General features: G+C 47.3%; 1 protein-coding gene, 1 long non-coding RNA gene and 2 other non-coding genes across 4 annotated transcripts; all 4 read right to left on the bottom strand.

The window, feature by feature from the left end:
- Window positions 1–1,012: 1,012 nt before the first annotated feature.
- On the bottom strand, window positions 1,013–2,472 carry LOC144133859 (uncharacterized). The gene is made up of 4 exons (XM_077666931.1): window positions 2,388–2,472; window positions 1,825–1,902; window positions 1,564–1,707; window positions 1,013–1,428 (listed from the first exon to the last, which is right to left on the bottom strand). Exons 1-4 carry the CDS (start codon window positions 2,470–2,472, stop codon window positions 1,322–1,324), a joined length of 414 nt encoding a protein of 137 aa, XP_077523057.1. The 3' UTR covers window positions 1,013–1,321.
- A 74-nt stretch (window positions 2,473–2,546) lies between these two features.
- LOC144134680 (uncharacterized) lies at window positions 2,547–5,688 on the bottom strand. Its single transcript, XR_013315211.1, has 3 exons — window positions 5,089–5,688; window positions 4,165–4,325; window positions 2,547–2,636 (listed from the first exon to the last, which is right to left on the bottom strand). It is a non-coding gene; the product is annotated as an uncharacterized LOC144134680 (long non-coding RNA).
- Window positions 5,689–8,257: 2,569 nt separating this feature from the next.
- Window positions 8,258–8,329, bottom strand: TRNAT-UGU (transfer RNA threonine (anticodon UGU)). Its single transcript has one exon. It is a non-coding gene; the product is annotated as a tRNA-Thr (tRNA).
- Window positions 8,330–8,408: 79 nt separating this feature from the next.
- On the bottom strand, window positions 8,409–8,481 carry TRNAT-UGU (transfer RNA threonine (anticodon UGU)). Its single transcript has one exon. It is a non-coding gene; the product is annotated as a tRNA-Thr (tRNA).
- Window positions 8,482–18,627: the final 10,146 nt, after the last annotated feature.

Below are 18,627 nucleotides of genomic sequence, written 5' to 3'. Positions count from 1 at the left end.
GTCAAGACGAGTTGCTGTTCGATCCAGATTTCGACCTAACAATAGCAAAGGTGCTTTCAAGTGCATCCTGGTTCAGGTGCCTGGTAAGGAGGTATGTCAAACCATAGCGAGAGGCCAGGTGGTTCCATAACAGCAGCACAGCCCTCATAGTTTGGCAGAAGCCACGGATGCAAAGAGGCTGCCGCGCACAGCCTAGAACTTCGATGTTTTCGAAAACTGCAATACACTCTTCCAAAAACTCTTCATGCACAGATCCTGCACAAATTGCAGATGCATACGGAGACTTTCCCCGCTTCTGTGAAGTATTTAGACTTTCAAAGAGTCTATCGATCCTCTCAACAAATCTGGCTGTGTGGATAGCCTCTGATGGCAACTGTTGGAATGTTACCAATGTGCACAATGCAGCAGCGCAATGATTGCTGAATACCTGTGCTGCGAGTTTCACAGACATCTTCGAAGCAAAAGTTAAAGTGCCGGGCACTCAACTTTGGGATGGACCGAATTTGCATTTCTCGATCCTTCTCATAAGCCTGTCGTATGTACGAGCTTTTAATTGTGTCACTGCCTACCCTGAAGTCATACTTGAAGAGCATATTGCGCAAGCACTTGAGCAAATGCGGTGGATCAAAAATAAAGAAAAGCGGTTCACCATTCACACTTAAGTACGGCTTTTCAGGGGTCACAAGTTTCGAAAAGAGAGAAACATTTTGGTTCCCCTGATCACAAACCACAGCCACAGGCTACAATCCAGCTCCAACCAACATTTTGTGGCATTTGAAGAGGAGGTCATACAGAACAGTTGCAGGCGCTGCCTTATCTGCAAAGAAGTAGCCAAGAGGCTGCTTCCACGGCGTACATATTTCTTTGGCCATGAACACAAGCGCCTTGTTTGCAAGATTTGGACCTTGTGCTGCACTGTACTCTTCAAGGCCTTCAAATCTGTCCGGCACTGGATTGTACGACAGCTCCTTTGAAACATGCATTTCATCAAAAGTTATGGTGCAAGCCCTGTCTTGCCGTGGAAAAGACGCTGCCCGTTTCTCGATCAAATCAAAACCTTCAGGATAAAATCCAACCCTCAATGGTACGCGTGCAAGCCACAGCTGCAGTGACCTAACAGATGGAAGTTTCAGGAGTTTCCTGCAATATCTGTAACCTTTTGGGCTGTGGAAGTATAAACCTAAAGCAAAGGTTTTGTTTTGGCTGCACCATCGACGGCCAAACCTGCTGGCATTGTGCATCTTTAACTGAGCTTCAACAAAAGCAGCAACAGCTGGTGTTAAATGCTCACGCAGACTATCTACCAATTCGGCAGTGGTCTTCATGCGACGGCGCTGAAGCAGCAGTCCTTGCAGCCTCTTGTTGCGGTTACGCAGCTGCCTGAGCTTGGCTCGAAGTTTCTGCAGTGGCCGCCTTTCATTGATGGGGCTGGTGAAAGATCCTGCAACTTACAGAGTCGACGGAAGAGCAATAAGTTGCTACGTCGGGTTTAGTCATAGCTGCATGTAGTCCTGTAGCACCAAAAAGTGCGCAATATTGCGAAAGCGTTGTAAAATTGCAAACCTTCATAAGAAAGAGGCGAACTGCTGAACGGAGCTCCTGGTGACAGATCAGCACTCGCTGACAGTGTTGCGGCCACCCCTGCCGTGCCAGGTTCCAGAGATGAAGCGCTTGCTTCAGTGCTTGGTCCTGCATATGTGTGGTCAGCTGCGCCCACCGAATATAAAGAACAAAATATAGTGACAGCACAGTTCTGACTGGGAAGCCAGCAACCCAACAATGCACAAATAATAACTAAGCGCCACAGGCGGAATTAACACTTACACTGAACCATTATGAAGCCACTGGCGTGGGAACAAGCTTGGTTCAGCGTAGAACCAGTAGGGCTGGCACCATCTGCATCTGCACAGCGCACAGACAAGGAATTGTAGCATATTACTTCTTTATCTTTATCTTTATTTCCAGAAGACAACTGGATGGTCTCTTGGGCTAAAAGCTACACAAAAGCTTGACGAGGCCCAAGAGACCATTACAAGGCAGCAGCGTAAAGAATGGAAACATAATAGATGAATAGTACATAGGTAGACAGTAATAGGGAAATAATAAAACAGTTACTGTGACAGGTAATAATGATGTCAATCACATAAAGCTACCAGTAATGAACTGAAACCAAAATAAAACAACTGAAAAGCACATACGCGGAAACAACAAACAAAAATTAATGGATCACAACTGCACAAAACAGGAATGTAATTGTTTTTTGTTCAAGCCCACTGTGTGTGTATATTTGTTTAGTATTGTAGGGAGGTTATGGGTAAGTGACTGATATTTATAAAATGTACGAAAACCTCCTCAGGCTGTTCGAGTAGATACGAAATAACAATCACCTTCTTGGAAGAGTAGCAGCGACTGGGACGACCGACTCTGGACGTACCCCTTGGGAACAGGTTCACCGGAGACAGCAGCTATCATAGAAAGCAGTCCAATGAGCTTTCAGTCGTCACCATTTTCAAAAGATTTATGTCAGTTATGCATACAACCCTGCTCACCTGGTTCTCCAGCCCGGCGCACTGATGCCGAAGTTTCGCTCAGAGATTGTGAACAGTCCATGTCGCTGCTGCATTCGCTTAAGGTGTCTGAAATGGCAGCATTATTGCGGAGAGAAAAGAGAATTCAGTACCTTTATAGTAAATAATTTCCAAAGAACTATAGCTTCCACAGCATGCGGTTCACATTGTCATCACTCTAGAAAGAAAAATGCTTATCCAATGAAATAAAATTCTGTTTACCACCCTTAATCGTTAGGCACATTAGTTTGATGTCATCAGCAGCTGTGGAGCACCAGTGAATCATTTCCAATTTTTATATGCTATGTTTTACTTTGAAGAGTGCGAAATTCGCCTGTCACACAAACAACGATAGCTCGCAAATCAAGTAATGTGCCCCATATTGTTTACAGATTTATGCAGGTCAGCCTATGGCCTACGCAATGAGATGCAACAAGAATGAATTCTTAAGCAATTATCGCAAAAAATAAAAACCTGTACAAACATTGGTTTTCGCTAGCATGAATATTGAGGTAAAAGGCAACAACACAAACAATTATTAGTGCATTTCTATAATCGTTCAGTGCATGCTTTGATACATAACATATGAGCACACAATATCTCGAGAAGCTTTTCACCAAGCGTACCTTGCCCAAGTCGGCATAAGATTGCATCCTGATAAGACTGAAGATGAAAAAAGAAGCTCTGCATACAAGAAAGCAAAGTTCTGGAGTACTAAAATTCATCAAACATTTAGGAAGGCTCACCCTTTTTTCCCCCTCACTTCTTTTGAGCTATCAAAGGAAGGACGAGAATGCCCTCTGGACACGACAGGGACCGTTCATGAGACAAGGTTTTACGGTGAATATGAAAGATTCAACTCCCACTTGCTGCAAAACATGTAGAGTCGCCTGGTTTCCGTTGCTGAAGTGGCTAGCGGAATCAAACAGCCTGAACCGGAACACTGACAGACTCACGTTAAGATCCTTTGGAGCCCTTTGCCATACCAGACTACCGAATATCCCACTTCCATTATCCTTTTTTTTTACCGGAAATATCAGGCAAGAGTATTCACACCGTCAGTGTACTTTTTCCGCACCCGAGCCTAGAAATTCGCTTGAGCACCCTTCGCCTACTAAGCTTGTGCCATTAGCTTACCACAAGCACAAACCTAATTCTATGCTATGTTGGACATTTGTCACAAACCTCACATACAGTGTACAGTGCATACAAGAGACGTAAAACGAATATTATATATATATATATATATATATATATATATATATATATATATATATATATATATATATATATATATATATATATATATATATATATATATATATATATATATATATATATATATATATATATATATATATATATATATAATTATATGTGCACACGTGAAAGCGATACTTCCATTTTCGTTTTCGCTTAGCAGGGTGCAGGTAAAAATTTACTGTAATTTTTAAAGCCACAAGACAGATACATAATTCGTTTTGCAAAAGACGCTAGACTGTTTACGGTTACGACAAAAAGGAAAAATTTCATTTTTTCACAAAACCTGACATTTCAAGAGCGGCGAATGCCTTAAAAGTTTGATAACAAAAATTACCGGCAATGCTTGCTCGAGTAGGCAAAGCATCGTGTCGCAGCCTTCCTGACGGCAGATACACAGATGGTTCGAAGTGCCTCGAGCAAATCCTGAGTTCTCGTAGCTGCGACGGCGCCTTCTCCAGGCTGACGTTGCGGCAGAACTGCGCCCACGCTCGGCACCTGGACGTGATGCAACATGCACGTTAGATACAACTGCGCCAAAAGGAATACGCATACTCGAAACGCCAATGCGTCATTATTCCTGTCACTGCTAACTGCAGTAAATTATACTTGCATTACATCTGAACTATGGTAGTAAATGCTCGCGCCATGCTCTCTGCGCCCCAGAGTGCGGTAACGCTCATCCTCATGCCACGCGGCTAGCTGCTTTTCTAAGCTCAACGAGTGACGAGAGTGAAGTGCGTTTAAAATTACCCTGACAGTCATGTATATGTAGGACAGCAATACCAAGGCAGGCAATAACTCCTGCTGAGCGAATCCAGTTAAAGCCTCCTCAAAGCCGCGCACATACACGAGGCTGAGTTTCGATACTCCCAGCTGCGAGGGGATCCTCAAATTAACTTCATGGTTTTGCAAAACTAAACAATGTCGTACTCAGAGCTGTCAGGTAGCAAACTTTGTTCTAAATGGGCCTCCCGGTCAGTAGCGTGCACGTGGTTGCTCCTGAGAGCCCGGTGTGAAGTTCACGTTGGTGATAGTCAGCTGCATGAAACTCACTATAAATTAGAAAAATGTGGGCCTCTTTCGCACACCTCAGCACTGAAAGTGTGTGCCCTGCAGTGTAGTACATAAATATCCCCGAAAACATGAAGCCAAGTACGCACGAACGGGTTACAGCTATGAAACACGAGCGAACAGCCCGGCGAAACCATATCGAAGCTATCGCGCATACCTAGAGCAGACGACACTGTCAAGAGCTCACCTGTGAAAGTCCAGCGGGAATCGGTGTAGCGTGACACCAATGGTACTATCCACGCTGTCGCAGTGTACCACGGAGCATCGTTTCTTCACATGCCGCAAGCTCATCTTGAAATGAGGCGCTAAGCGCTTCAAAAGAAGAGCGCGAAGCGTGCAAAGACGGAAAAAGACTTCGCACTGGCCGCACGCCGAAGGAAACGACAAAACCGAGAAAACTGCCGCAGCGGTGCAGCGGGGTGCAAATCTTACCGAACAGTGACAAAGAAGCGACGTGCAAGGACGACGAAAACTTCGCAAAAGGAGCATTTTGAGACCGGCGAGCTAAATTTATACGCTTTACCAGGCGCGCCATCGCAGACAGCTGGCGATAAGAAATCGCTTCGTAAGCTCCCGCCACTGTGGCCGGGTTAGCCGGGTATCGAAACAAGGCCTGCAAAGACGCGCTGTAATGCACCGCACACTCATGAATAGGGGGCAGGTCAAGAGTGTTGCAAAAATACAAAATTTGCCAGGTTTTAATAAAATGACTTACCTCTTTCATAAAACAAGGTGCTAATATATTTTTTCTTTTCTATTGGCAGATTACATTCCAATTTTGTAGCTTTATCATTTCTTTACATGAGTGTTTTGCCCCCCATCCTCTGGTTGTGCTGCAGTCGCGCTAAACCACTTTTCGGCCCAGCCTTCGCCACCACTTTAAATCCGCCTTGGCTGTTGCACAAAGGAATCAGATCCAGCGACACACACGCCCTGTACAGTCTCGCGTGACTTTCACCCTGGAAGTGAGTAAACTGCGGCGCTGCCGAAAGAACTTCAGCAACATCATCTAAACCATTTTCTTGCACAATCCAATTCAGCAATTCCGCACTTTCGTCACAAAGAATTCTTTTTGTAATTATATCCTCTGCTTTACATACGCAGTTAAAGTCACCCAAAAGCACAATTAACCGCTCACAGCACGCATATTGTTCAAGGCGCTCAAAAAATTCCTTGCGCTCGTTCTCCCTGTTAGGGGCATACACGCATATGACTCTCCATAGAAAACTGCAATAACAAAAATCAACTACAACCAAACAGCCAGTTTGACGCACAGTTAAATTCTGCTCGACAATCCCCCGAGAATTCCTAATAAATACAGCACAACCGCTCGATGTGCCAGAAGAATGGCACACACAAATATTGTGGCGTGCCGTAAAAGGCTTCGCCACACGGTCCGCCTGTTCTTTCGACTTTCGTCTCCTGTACGGCTATTATGCCCAGGTCATTATCAAGAAACAGCCGGCTTAGTTGGTACTGACGCTTCTTGGAAGGCGGTCCCCTGACATTATTTGTTGCAATGCGCAACTCTCTAAGAGGTGTAGAAGGCATCTAGTTTAGGTACAGGAGCCATATGGTGCATACCTCGGGACACAAGGAGACGGTACGGGTGACTTGCCTAGTCTAAGGTGATCGATGAGTGCGGTGGCGGTAATCCAACGCCTCCTGCACAAGTGCCTCATTCGTATGGACTGGAAAATCAGACCATGCAGTCCTTCACGCTAAGGCGCCCGTGTGCTGTGCGATGTCAGTGCACGTTAAAGATCCCCAGGTGGTCGAAATTATCCCGGAGCCCTCCACTACGGCACCTTTTTCTTCCTTTCTTCTTTCACTTCCTCCTTTCCCCTTCCCTTATGGCGCGGTTCAGGTGTCCAATAAAATATGAGACAGATACTGCGCCATTTCCTTTCCCCAAAAAACCAATTATTATTATTATTATTATTATTATTATTATTATTATTATTATTATTATTATTATTATTATTATGCAGTCCTTCACCGAAAAGGGCCATCTCACGTCCACAGAAACCACTCACAGCGCACTCACTCCAACTAAGGCGGCGGCTTAGCCGTCGATCGTTGATCGGCCTGTACATTCGGCCGCGGTTTCAGCGTCGGTCGCCTCACATCAAGTCTTCTGCGGTGGCTCGTCCCCTTTGCTCACTTTGGGCTCACCATTCGCACAGTGCTCGTGCGGTCCCTTCCCTGCTTGGTTGTTGGTTGACGCATCTGGCACTTCCATGTTGTCACTATGCTTTGGAACGACGGGAGCTGACGCCCCACTGCCCAAGACTTTGTCCGTTGACGCCTTAACTTCTGCAGGCTGCGCTACCTGTTGCTGCCGCTTACTGCTGGGCTCCTATACTCTTGTGGATGTTTCCGGGGGGGACACATCTGGGGATTTCTCCTTCTCCACCCTGTCCCCTGCCTCTGCTGCAGCGTCTTCCGCGTCATTCTCTGTTATGACAAGTTCGGACGAAGTGTCAGTGTTTACTGGGACGGCAGCACTCGCGTACGTGCGTACGCAGCTGCTTCGTGCCCGTAGCGACGACAGGCGCCGCATCGTGGAACCTTGCACTCACGGCGAATGTGCCTAGTACCGTGGCAGCGCAGACACAGCGGAGCCCTGCCAGGTACAACCACGAGAGCCAGCTCACCGCCAACCCAGACTTTGTGAGGGAGGTCTTCCAGCTTCACGCCAGGATTCATTGTCAATGAAACGAAATGCGTCGTCGACCCCTTGCTGGCGACACCCTGGACGCGCCGCCGTTCGTTATTGACTTCACTCACCTTGCCGTACGGAGCAAAGGCTACCCTCACGTCTTCGTCGGGCACGTTGTGCAGCAGCCAGTGCAGCTTGACGCGGACGTCCTGGTTTGCCGGGTCGATGACGAGACAGCGGCGGTCCTTGACTTTCAGTTCGCCGGCAGAAGGAATTTTCGTCACCGCATCAGCACTCGCGAAAGTAACAGCCTACACATGGCTAATGCGATACGCCTCCAAGGCGATAACCTCGGGGAGCAGCATCAGCTGAGCCAGCGCATCCCTGAAATCTTCGACCCGATAAGGACGGGCCCGCACGTCAGCGTGCAAAAAAAACGGTGTTTAACACAACACGTCCTGTAGGAAGGGTAGGCAGAATCATCTGATATTCTTCATCCGATGCAAAAGCCCTGTTTCCGCGGCCAGACATGGCCGCTGTAGATGCTCCAAAGGTGCCCGTCATCGCAAGTCCGTCACGCTCGGTGGCCGGAAGTCGAATCCTGAGCTATAGCGGCCGGTGCCTCGAACCGACTGCTTTAATCCTCACTTGTGTATGATGGTCCCTCCCGACTGAAAGAAAAAAAAAGCACTGAAGCCGCCAATGAGGTTCGAACTCACGACCGCTGGTTTACAAGACCAACGCTCTACCACTGAGCTCTGGCGGCCGGTGCCTCGAACTGACTGCTTTAATACCCACTTGTATGTGATGGTTCCTCCCGACTGAAAGAAAAAAAAGGGCACAGAAGGCGCCAGTGAGGTTCGAACTCAAGCCCGCTGGTTTACAAGACCAACGCTCTACCACTGAGCTATAGCGGCCTTTTTTTCTTTATTTCCTGTTTTGCGGCCAACAACAATACATGTTTACACATATGCAAATGATACAGTTGAAAAAGCGCTTGCCTCTCTTTGGCATGCGCCGGCGTTTAAAAGCACTTCAAATTGACGAGAGCGTCTAATACCGGCCGCCAGTCTGGCTGCTCACTGCTTGCCTTATACACTTCGCGTATGAAGGCAACACTTTCAATGAAGTACTCTCTAGCAGGCCTCTGGTTCAGACCGGCATGATGCACAGCCATCCTAGTGCGCCATATGCTATGGAGGCATAGGGCCATAATCGTATCATATGGCAGCCCTCCTTCATTATCGGTAGGCAGAAAGCGGATGCCGTGCGGCGTGATTGGCAAGTACTTTTTATGGTGCGTTGCAGTATGTCCCATAGAAAAAGCGCGTCTGAACAGTCAAGAAAAATGTGGTCAATGGTCTCTGGTCTTCTACCATGCAAGGAGTTTACAGCCCACGGGACAAAGATGCCTTTTTGCTCGAGCCACGGCTTGACGGGGAGCGTCGCAGTGTGTACTTGAAAAAAGAAGCTTTTTCACAGACGGCCTAACCGGCATCCGCTTTACTCTCTTCAAAACATCCTTACCCCCTCCATATGGATACAATGAACGATACATTGGCACTGGCATACACACATTAACGATATCTTTGTACAGTTTCTTCCGCGTGACATTGCTCAGGTAGTGTACCGAAAAGCGTGCCTGAAGGAAGCGGAAGGACAAAAGGACCTCACGTAAAAATCCGCGCACGCTTGGCCCGCTGGCCAGAGTAGATGAGACAACAAAAACGGCAAATGACCACGCAGTCTGGTGTGAATTACTGTCCGCAGAAATCCATCACGTTGGTCTCGCACAAACAGAAACCTGGAAACCACTTGCTTCAAAAACAGGTGGGCTAAACCCAGCCCTCCACTCTTCACTGTGCGAAATAGATTGGTGCGACTCGTGCCCTCCCATGTTGAACGCCATACATGCACTGCAAACACTCGGTGCAGTTTTTGTATGCTACCTCTCGACGCACACATGATTTGCAGAAGATACCAAATCTTTGCTACAAAAAATAGATTGCAGACAGTTGATCTCGCAAATTTAGAGAGGTCCCGCCCTCCGAACTTCGCTGTTTTTTCCTTGATGTGTTCCGCTTAGTGCTTCCAGTATTCTGCGGTGTCTTTATCCTGCTGCAGAGGCACTCCTTGATACTTCGTTGGCGAGAGCGACCATTGCATATTTTCAAACACAGCTGGCATGAGGCCCCATTCACCGTGCCAGATACCGACCGATTTGCTCCAATTGATGCTACTTCCCGTCATCTTGCAGAACTTGGTTGCCACTTTTACTGCGTTGCTCACACTGGGCTTGTCGGCGCAGAAAATCACAATGCCATCCGCGTATGATAAAAGCTTAACTTCGCTTGAGCAAAAACTAAACCCGGTAATAGCCTTGTTCTTCATAATGTTTAAACAAAATGGCTCGAGAAACAAAGCAAATAATAAAGGTGACAAGGGACACTCTTGCCTAACAGACGATTTCACTTGGATTGAAGTGGTTGTTGTCTTATTTATTATAATTCAGCTTGGTAAAATTATCAGCGTAACATAGCTCTATCCCCTCTAAAAGTACCTTGCCGACGTTGACTTGTTTCAAGACAATAAAAAGGACTTTGTGGGCGACTTTATAGAAGGCTTTTTCTAAATCCAACTGAACTATTGCTACCTTCCCGCAGTACGCATCACAGCACTCTAGAACAGTTCTTGTCTCGTGTATGTTCCTTTGGTTAGAACGTCCTCTAATGCCACATGTTTGGTGCGGTCCCACTAGCTTACCAAATGCTTTTACCAAATACTTCCGCAAAAATCATATAATCTGTGTTAGCCAGCGTTATCGGGCGATACGCACACACAGACAACAGTGCAGTGGGGTCATCAGATTTGGGAATCAGCACCACACAGCTATCTAAAAGATGGAGGCAATTCTTTTGTGTTGTATGCTTCGTCTATCACACATTGTAGGACCATTGCCACCTTGTATTTAAAAGCTTTATAAAATTTCGGACCGAACCCGTCCGGTCCTGGTGCTTTTACGGTGCTTAGGTCATCAATAACACTTTCTATTTCTGTTATGATAATTTGTGCCTCTAAGCTTTCCTTCACTTCTTCTGCCAGCTTTGGCATGAGCTTTAAGAACTCTGTTTCAAATGCTTCTACGAGTTCTGGTTCCCGGCCAATCAGTTCGCAGTAATAATCTACGAAAGCGCACTTAATCGATTCGCTGTCTCGCACAACTGTGTCTCTGAACGTTATCGCTCTTATTTCGTTGCGTGCAGCATAGCTCCTTTCGTCTGACTGACATGGATCGTCGAGTCGGGGCTTCCCCCATGTACAATCTTCCAGCACGCGCGCGTATTACCGCTCCTCGGTATCTTTCTACATCGATTATCTCAGGTTCGCTCTTCACTTCTTTAATTTCTTTATAGAACCGACCCGGTGACGAAGCTTATTCGTTAAAATAGCTGTCCAACTTTTTTTTCAGTTCATTTCCTTTTTTCCTCTTATTCTTGCTCCGTACGCTGGCTCTTTCTGTATCAATTATTTTCGCTTCTTGTTTGAATAGTTCCCACGCCTCAGTGTAGCATTGCGTCTTGCATGCAAGCACGTCGTTCATTTTGTATTGCATTTTCTGTAAGAATAATCATCATCAAGAATCTGAACACTGAACTTCCACAGATCCTAGTTGAATTTGATCCAATTTAAATTTGACGTTGATCCCAACGTCACAGTGACCAAACTGTGATCACTAAAGGAAACATTTTAACATCATAATTGCTACACGCCAGAACCAGTGTTGCCGAAAAGTAAATTCGGTCTAATCTGGCGAGGCTGCCTCGCTGCTGATGAGTAAAGCATTGCGATGTTGGATTAGACATAAAGTAACCCACATCTGCTAGTGCTCGGTCTTCTACACACTCGCTCAGAAACACTGAACTTGCGTCTTGAACTGGTGGCTGTCTCGCTCGATCTTCTGATCAGAACACAGTTAAAATCCCCCAACATGACGATGATCCTTTCATCACTGTTTAGGTGTTGATCAACACTTTCAAAAACATTTTTCGTTCACTTGCACTATTTTGAGCATATAAACAAATAACTCGGAACTTATTTGCACGTAGAACAAAGTCACACACAATGAGACGGCCACTGTCACTAGCGTGAACACTCTCTATAAACATTTGAAGGGAATTTTTAACAAATAAAACACACCCACCCGCTGTTCCAATAGCATGAGAAATGCACACATTATACCGCGCTCTGAAAGCTTCCACCATGTGAGAAATGCACACATTATACCGCGCTCTGAAAGCTTCCAACATGCGGCTCGTTGCCTCTTCACTTTCAACTTTCGTTTCTTGAACAGCAATTACATCTAAGTCATGTTCCATGAAAATCCGGCGAAGTTGGAACTGTTTCCTACGATTAGACAAGCCGCGCACGTTGAACGTGCCCACGTGTAAACTTGTTTCTAGGTTGACTGCCATTTTTCCTTAAAGAAGCACCCGAACCGCACAGTATCACCCAGTATCGCACAGTATCGGGCCCAGGCTAGGGCGGAATTTTGGGTGCCGGCTTCAATGTTGATCATCGGGTGGGCGTAGTTTTCACAGGCGGCTCCTCGCCGAATTCTTTGCCGGTGTCGTGCGTCTCGTTGCCGCTATCGTCGTGAGGTCGCTTCGCGCGGTGGCCCCGACGCTCGACATCACAACGTCTTCAGTTCCCTGTTGCGTGACGGTTGCAGTGTGAGAGGCTTTAGTCATCTTTTCGTCATTCTTTTCGGGGCAGTCATTCGGGACGTTGTAGCGCTCCCCGGCTTACACACCTCTGTTGGTACGCTCTGTGCCTCTTCATCCGCAGGAGGAAGCGGGCTAATGGCGTCTTGAGCTGGCGGTTCAGTCGCACAACCAGCTGCTTCTTCTGCGTCGGCCTGGTCCATGAGGTGCTCAGCTTGGACTTCGTTGCTTGTGCCGAGTCCTGTTACATTGGCGTACGCTCGAGTACACTTGCTCTCATCATGGCCGTAGCGCTTGCACACGGTGCAGCGCGGCACTTTGCACTCTCGCCTGATGTGGCCTCGACTGTTACACCTTCGGCATAACGGCGGGCAAGCTGGTACGACCAGTAGGGCAGTACTTCCGGCAATACGTACTTAATGTGGCACGCTCTCGATAGTCAGCCCGGGCCTCAGTTTAAGGCCGACTGTGGGGGCAGAAGAGCCCTCGTCCGCAGTGCCTTGAACGCGCCAGCATTCCCGAGACAGGTCCGTCACTTTCCCGTACGGAGCCAGCGCAGAACGAATATCTTCGTCTGGAGCGTTATGCAGCACCCAATGCAGCTTCAACCGCACATCCTGGTTGGTCGGGTCAATTACACGGCATCGTTTGTCCTTAACTTTCACTTCGCCAACTTCCAGAAATTTCTTCGTCGCTTCTGGGCTACTAAAGGTCTCCACCCACACGTGGTTCATCTGAAACGCCCCCAGAGCTAGCTAGCACTTCGGGGAGCATCCCCACGCGAACCAACGTGTCGCTAAAGTCAACACGAAAAGACCTGGCTTTCAAATCACCGTGAAGAAAGACGGTATTCAAAACGTACGCACCTGTTGGAAATTGCGGCAGAACAACATGATAATCCTGGGAATCTTGAGCAAAAAACCTGTTTCCGCGGCGCTGCTGGGCCGCTGACACCGCTCCAACAGAGCTCATGATAACGCGTCCGTTCGCTAGCGCGGCCGGAAGCAAAATCCTGAGCTATAGCGGCTGGTGCCTGGAACCGATTACTTTAATCCCCACTTGTGTATGATTGTCCCTCCCGGAAGAAAAAAAGACACAGAAGCCACAGTGAGGTTCGAACTCACGGCCGCTGGTTTATGAGACCAACGCTCTACCACTGAGATATGCTTTTTTTTATTGCCTTGAAAAACAAGTAACAACTGACGAAAACACCTCAGCGACACTTGAGGAGGTGCCGAGGAATTAAAATAATCTCAAACCAACCACATCATCAAACATAGAAATACACTCTGGTGGGTCAGGTTGCACCCTGAAAGCTTCGCATAGACAAACAGCCCTCTCAATAAAGTTTTCACGTGCAGAGCGAATGTTGACATTTGCGTGTGGCACCTGCATTCGCGTTTTCCACAGACCGTGGAGGCCGAGAAGCATAATCAGATCATACGGCACTTCCTCATTTTCGACTGGGAGGAATCGGATTCCGAAAGGGTGGAAGAGATCTTTTTTAATCTTTCTTTGGAGGACATCCCAAAGAAAGATAGGGTCCCAGCACTATAAGAAAACGTGCTCGATCGTCCCAGGTGTTTTGCGCCACAAACAATTTGTCGTCTATGGCACGAAGATCCCTTTATCATTCAGCGACGTTTTAACAGGGAGCGTATTGGTATTGGAGGGGGGGGGGGGGGGTACCGGCAGCGTCACATCAACCAGGACTTTGTACAATTTTCTCTTCGTGACATCGCATAGGTAATCTGGGGAGAAACGTACTTCCAACATCTTGCACGACAGAACAACCTCGCGCAAGTAGCCAGTCACAGCAACTTTCATGTTTTCGCAAGACACTATTCTTCCAGGCAGCAGCCTCTGCAAGCGCACTTGCATAATTGTTCACAGAAAAACATCACTTTGATCACAGAGGAAAATAAATCGCGAAACAATTTGACGCAAATACAAGTGCGCCAGCCCAAGCCCTCCGCTTTTTACAGTACGAAACAAATTCGTTCGGCTAGTTTTCTCCCATGTCGATGCCCAAATAAAAACTGCAAAAACGCGGTGTATTTTTTGAATATCTGTCCGCGATGCACACAATACATTCATAAGGTACCACAGCTTTGAAATCAGAAAACATTGCAAGTAGATGCACGGGAAAACATTGATAGTTGTCTTCCTTGCCACGTATCGGCTTTCTCTTTTGCTCTGGAAGTTTCTTCTATCCAGTGTAGACTGGGATTCCCATAGCAATTTAACGGCACGCCTGGGTACCGTGTTGGCAAGGTGGACCATCGCAGCCTACAGAATAATTCTGGTGTAGCGTCCCATTCACCGTGCCAAAACCCAGAGCTCTTATCCCAATTTATCTTACATTCTGTTTGATCACAGTATTTTTGCACGACACTCGTTACTTCACAGATGCTCTCCCTATTTGAGCAAAACAATGCTATGCCATCAGCATATGCCAGCATTTTAATATGTGCCGACTGCAGCTTGTAACCCGTGATGTGGTCGTTGTTTATGATGGATAAGCAAAGTGGCTCTAAATAAATGACAGAAAGCAGGGGTGAAAGCGGGCAGCCCTGCCTAACCGATGAAAGTACTGCGATGCTATCAGTGAGATCTCCATTAACTGTAATTCGGGCCTTGCAGTTTATGCAAGCCATTTTAACACCCTCCTCTATCACGCTGCCAAGGTTACAAGGACCCAGCAAAGCAAAAAGAATTTAATGGGAAATCCGTTCAAAGGCCTTCGCCAAGCCTAACTGCATCATAGATATCAGACCATCAACCACGTCAACACATTTTAATATGGTTCTTGCAACATGCGCATTTTTGGCAATCCTGCGACCTTTGATGCCACGTGTCTGATGAGGCCCAACCAGTTTGATGATTACGGTCTGCATTCTCTTTGCTAAAACCTTCATGTACACTTTGTAGTCCACGTTGGTGAGACTAATCAGTCGATATGACCCAGCCAACATTCGTTTCTCAGGGTCATCAGTCTTGGGGATTAAAATAATGTGGGGGGTAGAGAAGGACAACGGAACTTTTTTTCGTTCATACGCTTCCGTAATCACATGGAGCAAAATCTGGGCCACATGTTGTTTTTGAACGTTTGAAAGAAAACAGCATTCAGTCCGTCCGGCCCAGGAGCTTTCCCAGATGGTAGGTCCTCAATTGCGTTTCCTATCTCTTGCAAAGTAATAGGCAATTCTAGACGCTTTTTAGTTTCGTCGTCCAGTCTTGGCACCAGACTTAAAAAATCCTGCTGAAAGCCGTCTACAGTCTCAAGCTTAATGCTAAGCAGCTGTTCGAAGTGATCTTCAACAGCGCGTTGAATTTTGTTGGCATCTTCCGCGATGCGGCCTTCTTATCTGATGCTTCTAATTTATTTATGGAAAACGTATCTTTTTTCGTCTGATAGCGCTATCTTTGTCGGCGCTTCGCCGACCCACAATTTTTTCAGACCTTGACCGTATAACAGCTTCTCTGTACCTGTCGGTATCAATTCTTTCGAGCTGACTTTTCAAGTCTCGTATTTCTGTACCAAAGTTTCCCGGCTCAATATTTTCTATGTACAGCAAACACTCAAGTTTAGCATTCAGGTCTCTTTCTTTTTCTTTGTCACGAATCACAGTACTTTTTTCTATTGCTTTTATCTTCACCCATTCTTTGAAGCCATCCCTTTCAGCTGCAAAACTGGATGGGCGCGGCAAGCCGCTTTTTAATCTCGGTTGTAACTTCCGCAAGAAACTCCCCATCGTCAAGAATTTTTTGCATTCAGTCTCCGTAGATGTCAGTCTGGCTTCCAGCGGAGAACACGCTGCCAACTTCCTCAAGACCGTAATTATTAGGGGGCACGACACCGACTCTTGCACGATGTTCACCCCGGTATTGGCCTTCCAGGTGCTGTCGTACTGGCTCTCTGCTGGTACGCGCCGTGGCCTGGACCCCTGCCCATCACCTACACTGCACTTCCCGGATTCTTCGGCTCCGTGGATGCCTGAACAGTCTTCTGCTGTATCATCCGGACCTGACCGCCCATATTTGGCGCCGCTCGACGCCTTCGCCTGGAAACAACCGCCATCGACTACGTCATCAATCACATGGCCTGAGGCAACAGTATTTAATCTGCGGCACAACGTCAGCTCGGCGGGGCACGACACCGACTCTTGCACGATGTTCACCCCGGTATTGGCCTTCCAGGTGCTGTCGTACTGGCTCTCTGCTGGTACGCGCCGTGGCCTGGACCCCTGCCCATCACCTACACTGCACTTCCCGGATTCTTCGGCTCCGTGGATGCCTGAACAGTCTTCTGCTGTATCATCCGGACCTGACCGCCCATATTTGGCGCCGCTCGACGCCTTCGCCTGGAAACCACCGCCATCGACTACGTCATCAATCACATGGCCTGAGGCAACAGTATTTAATCTGCGGCACAACGTCAGCTCGGCGGGGCACGACACCGACTCTTGCACGATGTTCACCCCGGTATTGGCCTTCCAGGTGCTGTCGTACTGGCTCTCTGCTGGTACGCGCCGTGGCCTGGACCCCTGCCCATCACCTACACTGCACTTCCCGGATTCTTCGGCTCCGTGGATGCCTGAACAGTCTTCTGCTGTATCATCCGGACCTGACCGCCCATATTTGGCGCCGCTCGACGCCTTCGCCTGGAAACCACCGCCATCGACTACGTCATCAATCACATGGCCTGAGGCAACAGTATTTAATCTGCGGCACAACGTCAGCTCGGCGGGGCACGACACCGACTCTTGCACGATGTTCACCCCGGTATTGGCCTTCCAGGTTAGTTACCTAGACTACGCTAAGGAGACTCGTAGTAGCGATCGTTGTCTTTTCGCGGTGTCGTGCCCCTACGACCTGAAATGGCGCACTGCGCTGCGTGTGTTATGTGACATACTTGCCTTTGATTTGCTATCTGAGCTGATGCTGCTGCTTTCGGGAGATGTTGAACTTAATCCTGGCCCCGGACCAACCAACCTTTCCGATGTTTTAGATGCTCTCAAGCGGCTAGAAGAACACCATGCAGCCATGCGTGCCGACCTTGATCAATTGAAAACAACCCAAATCAGCCATGAAACACAACTAACTGCACTTTCAAACCGAGTAGCAGTGCTCGAATTAGACGAGCGTAAAACAGTATCACCATCAAAACAGGTAGAGACTAGCCAGATTAGGCAGGACATCGCTGAACTAAAGGCCGCCAACATAGACGCGAAGAACAGAATGCGCCGAAACAACCTGCTCTTTTTCGGCTTAGATGATAGCGACAAAGAATCGTGGACTGAATCGGAGGAAAAAGTTATTGCGCTGTGCAAAGAAAAACTAGATTTGAATCTAGAACCAAGCGCAATAGAACGCGCCCACCGCATTGGTCAATTCTCAACGGAAAAAAAGCGACCAATAATAGTTAAAATGAATCACTACAAGGCAAAAGAAAGCGTGCTTGCATGTGGTCGTAAATTGAAAGAAACACCTTACGTTATCCGAGAAGACTTCGAATTCGCCACTCGACTCGCTCGCTCCAAATTGGTTCAATTCATTAAGCCCCGAGGGTGTAGCTTTAAGCTTCGATACGATAAACTTATCGTTGGCGAGAAATATTACACCTACGATCATGCCTCTGATACCATAACAGAAACAGATACGAACACCAAGCCCGCGGCAAAGATAAATGGAGCACAGGACAATACACAGCAGGCCTCAGAGCAAGCCAAGTGACACTCTACTGAACTGAATGAACCGATTCCGCCAAGCAATCGTCATTCACCCGCACTCATCAACATCGCTTTTACTAATATACGGAGTATTCTACCTAAACGCCATCAGGTTCACAGTTTCATTGAAGTCACAGACGCCGATATGGTCATACTCACAGAAACTTGGCTGCACCCAGAGATAGAAAACCACGAATTGTTCCCTTCAGACTTCCATTTCACCACATACCGCAAAGATCGCACTAACCGAAAAGGGGGAGGAGTTCTAATAGCCGTTCGTAACACTCTGCAGTCCTCGATTATCCGGCATGATAATATCCTAGAAATGATCTGGGTATGCCTTCACAACGCCTCCGGAAAGCTAGTGTTCGGTGTCTGCTATAGACCCCCAGACAGTCACGTATCATTCCCCGATTCCCTACGCCATGAATTAACGATTATGAGGAATGAATATCCCAAAGCACCCATATTTCTGTTTGGTGATTTCAATTACCCACAAATTAACTGGTCATTGCTCTCGACCCTAAGTTCGACACCTGCAAACGAACAGAAACTTTTTCTAGAACTAACCCTTGACTTTAACCTTCAGCAAGTGATAACAAGTCCAACGA

The sequence above is a fragment of the Amblyomma americanum genome, chromosome 5 (genome assembly GCF_052857255.1).
Source record: "Amblyomma americanum isolate KBUSLIRL-KWMA chromosome 5, ASM5285725v1, whole genome shotgun sequence".
In the NCBI taxonomy this organism is placed as follows: Eukaryota; Metazoa; Arthropoda; class Arachnida; order Ixodida; family Ixodidae; genus Amblyomma; species Amblyomma americanum.
The sequence above is the reverse complement of the archived record's forward strand: the minus strand, read 5'-3'. Positions and strand labels throughout refer to the sequence as shown.

Excerpts from the sequence above, each read along its gene's own strand:
- LOC144133859 (XM_077666931.1), bottom strand. The coding sequence starts at position 2,472 with ATGATAGCTGCTGTCTCCGGTGAACCTGTTCCCAAGGGGTACGTCCAG. Across the intron at positions 1,708-1,824 it reads TGGCTTCATAATGGTTCAGT|CTGACCACACATATGCAGGA; the intron begins GTAAGTGTTAAT and ends CGGTGGGCGCAG. Across the intron at positions 1,429-1,563 it reads TTCGCCTCTTTCTTATGAAG|CCCCATCAATGAAAGGCGGC; the intron begins GTTTGCAATTTT and ends ATCTTTCACCAG.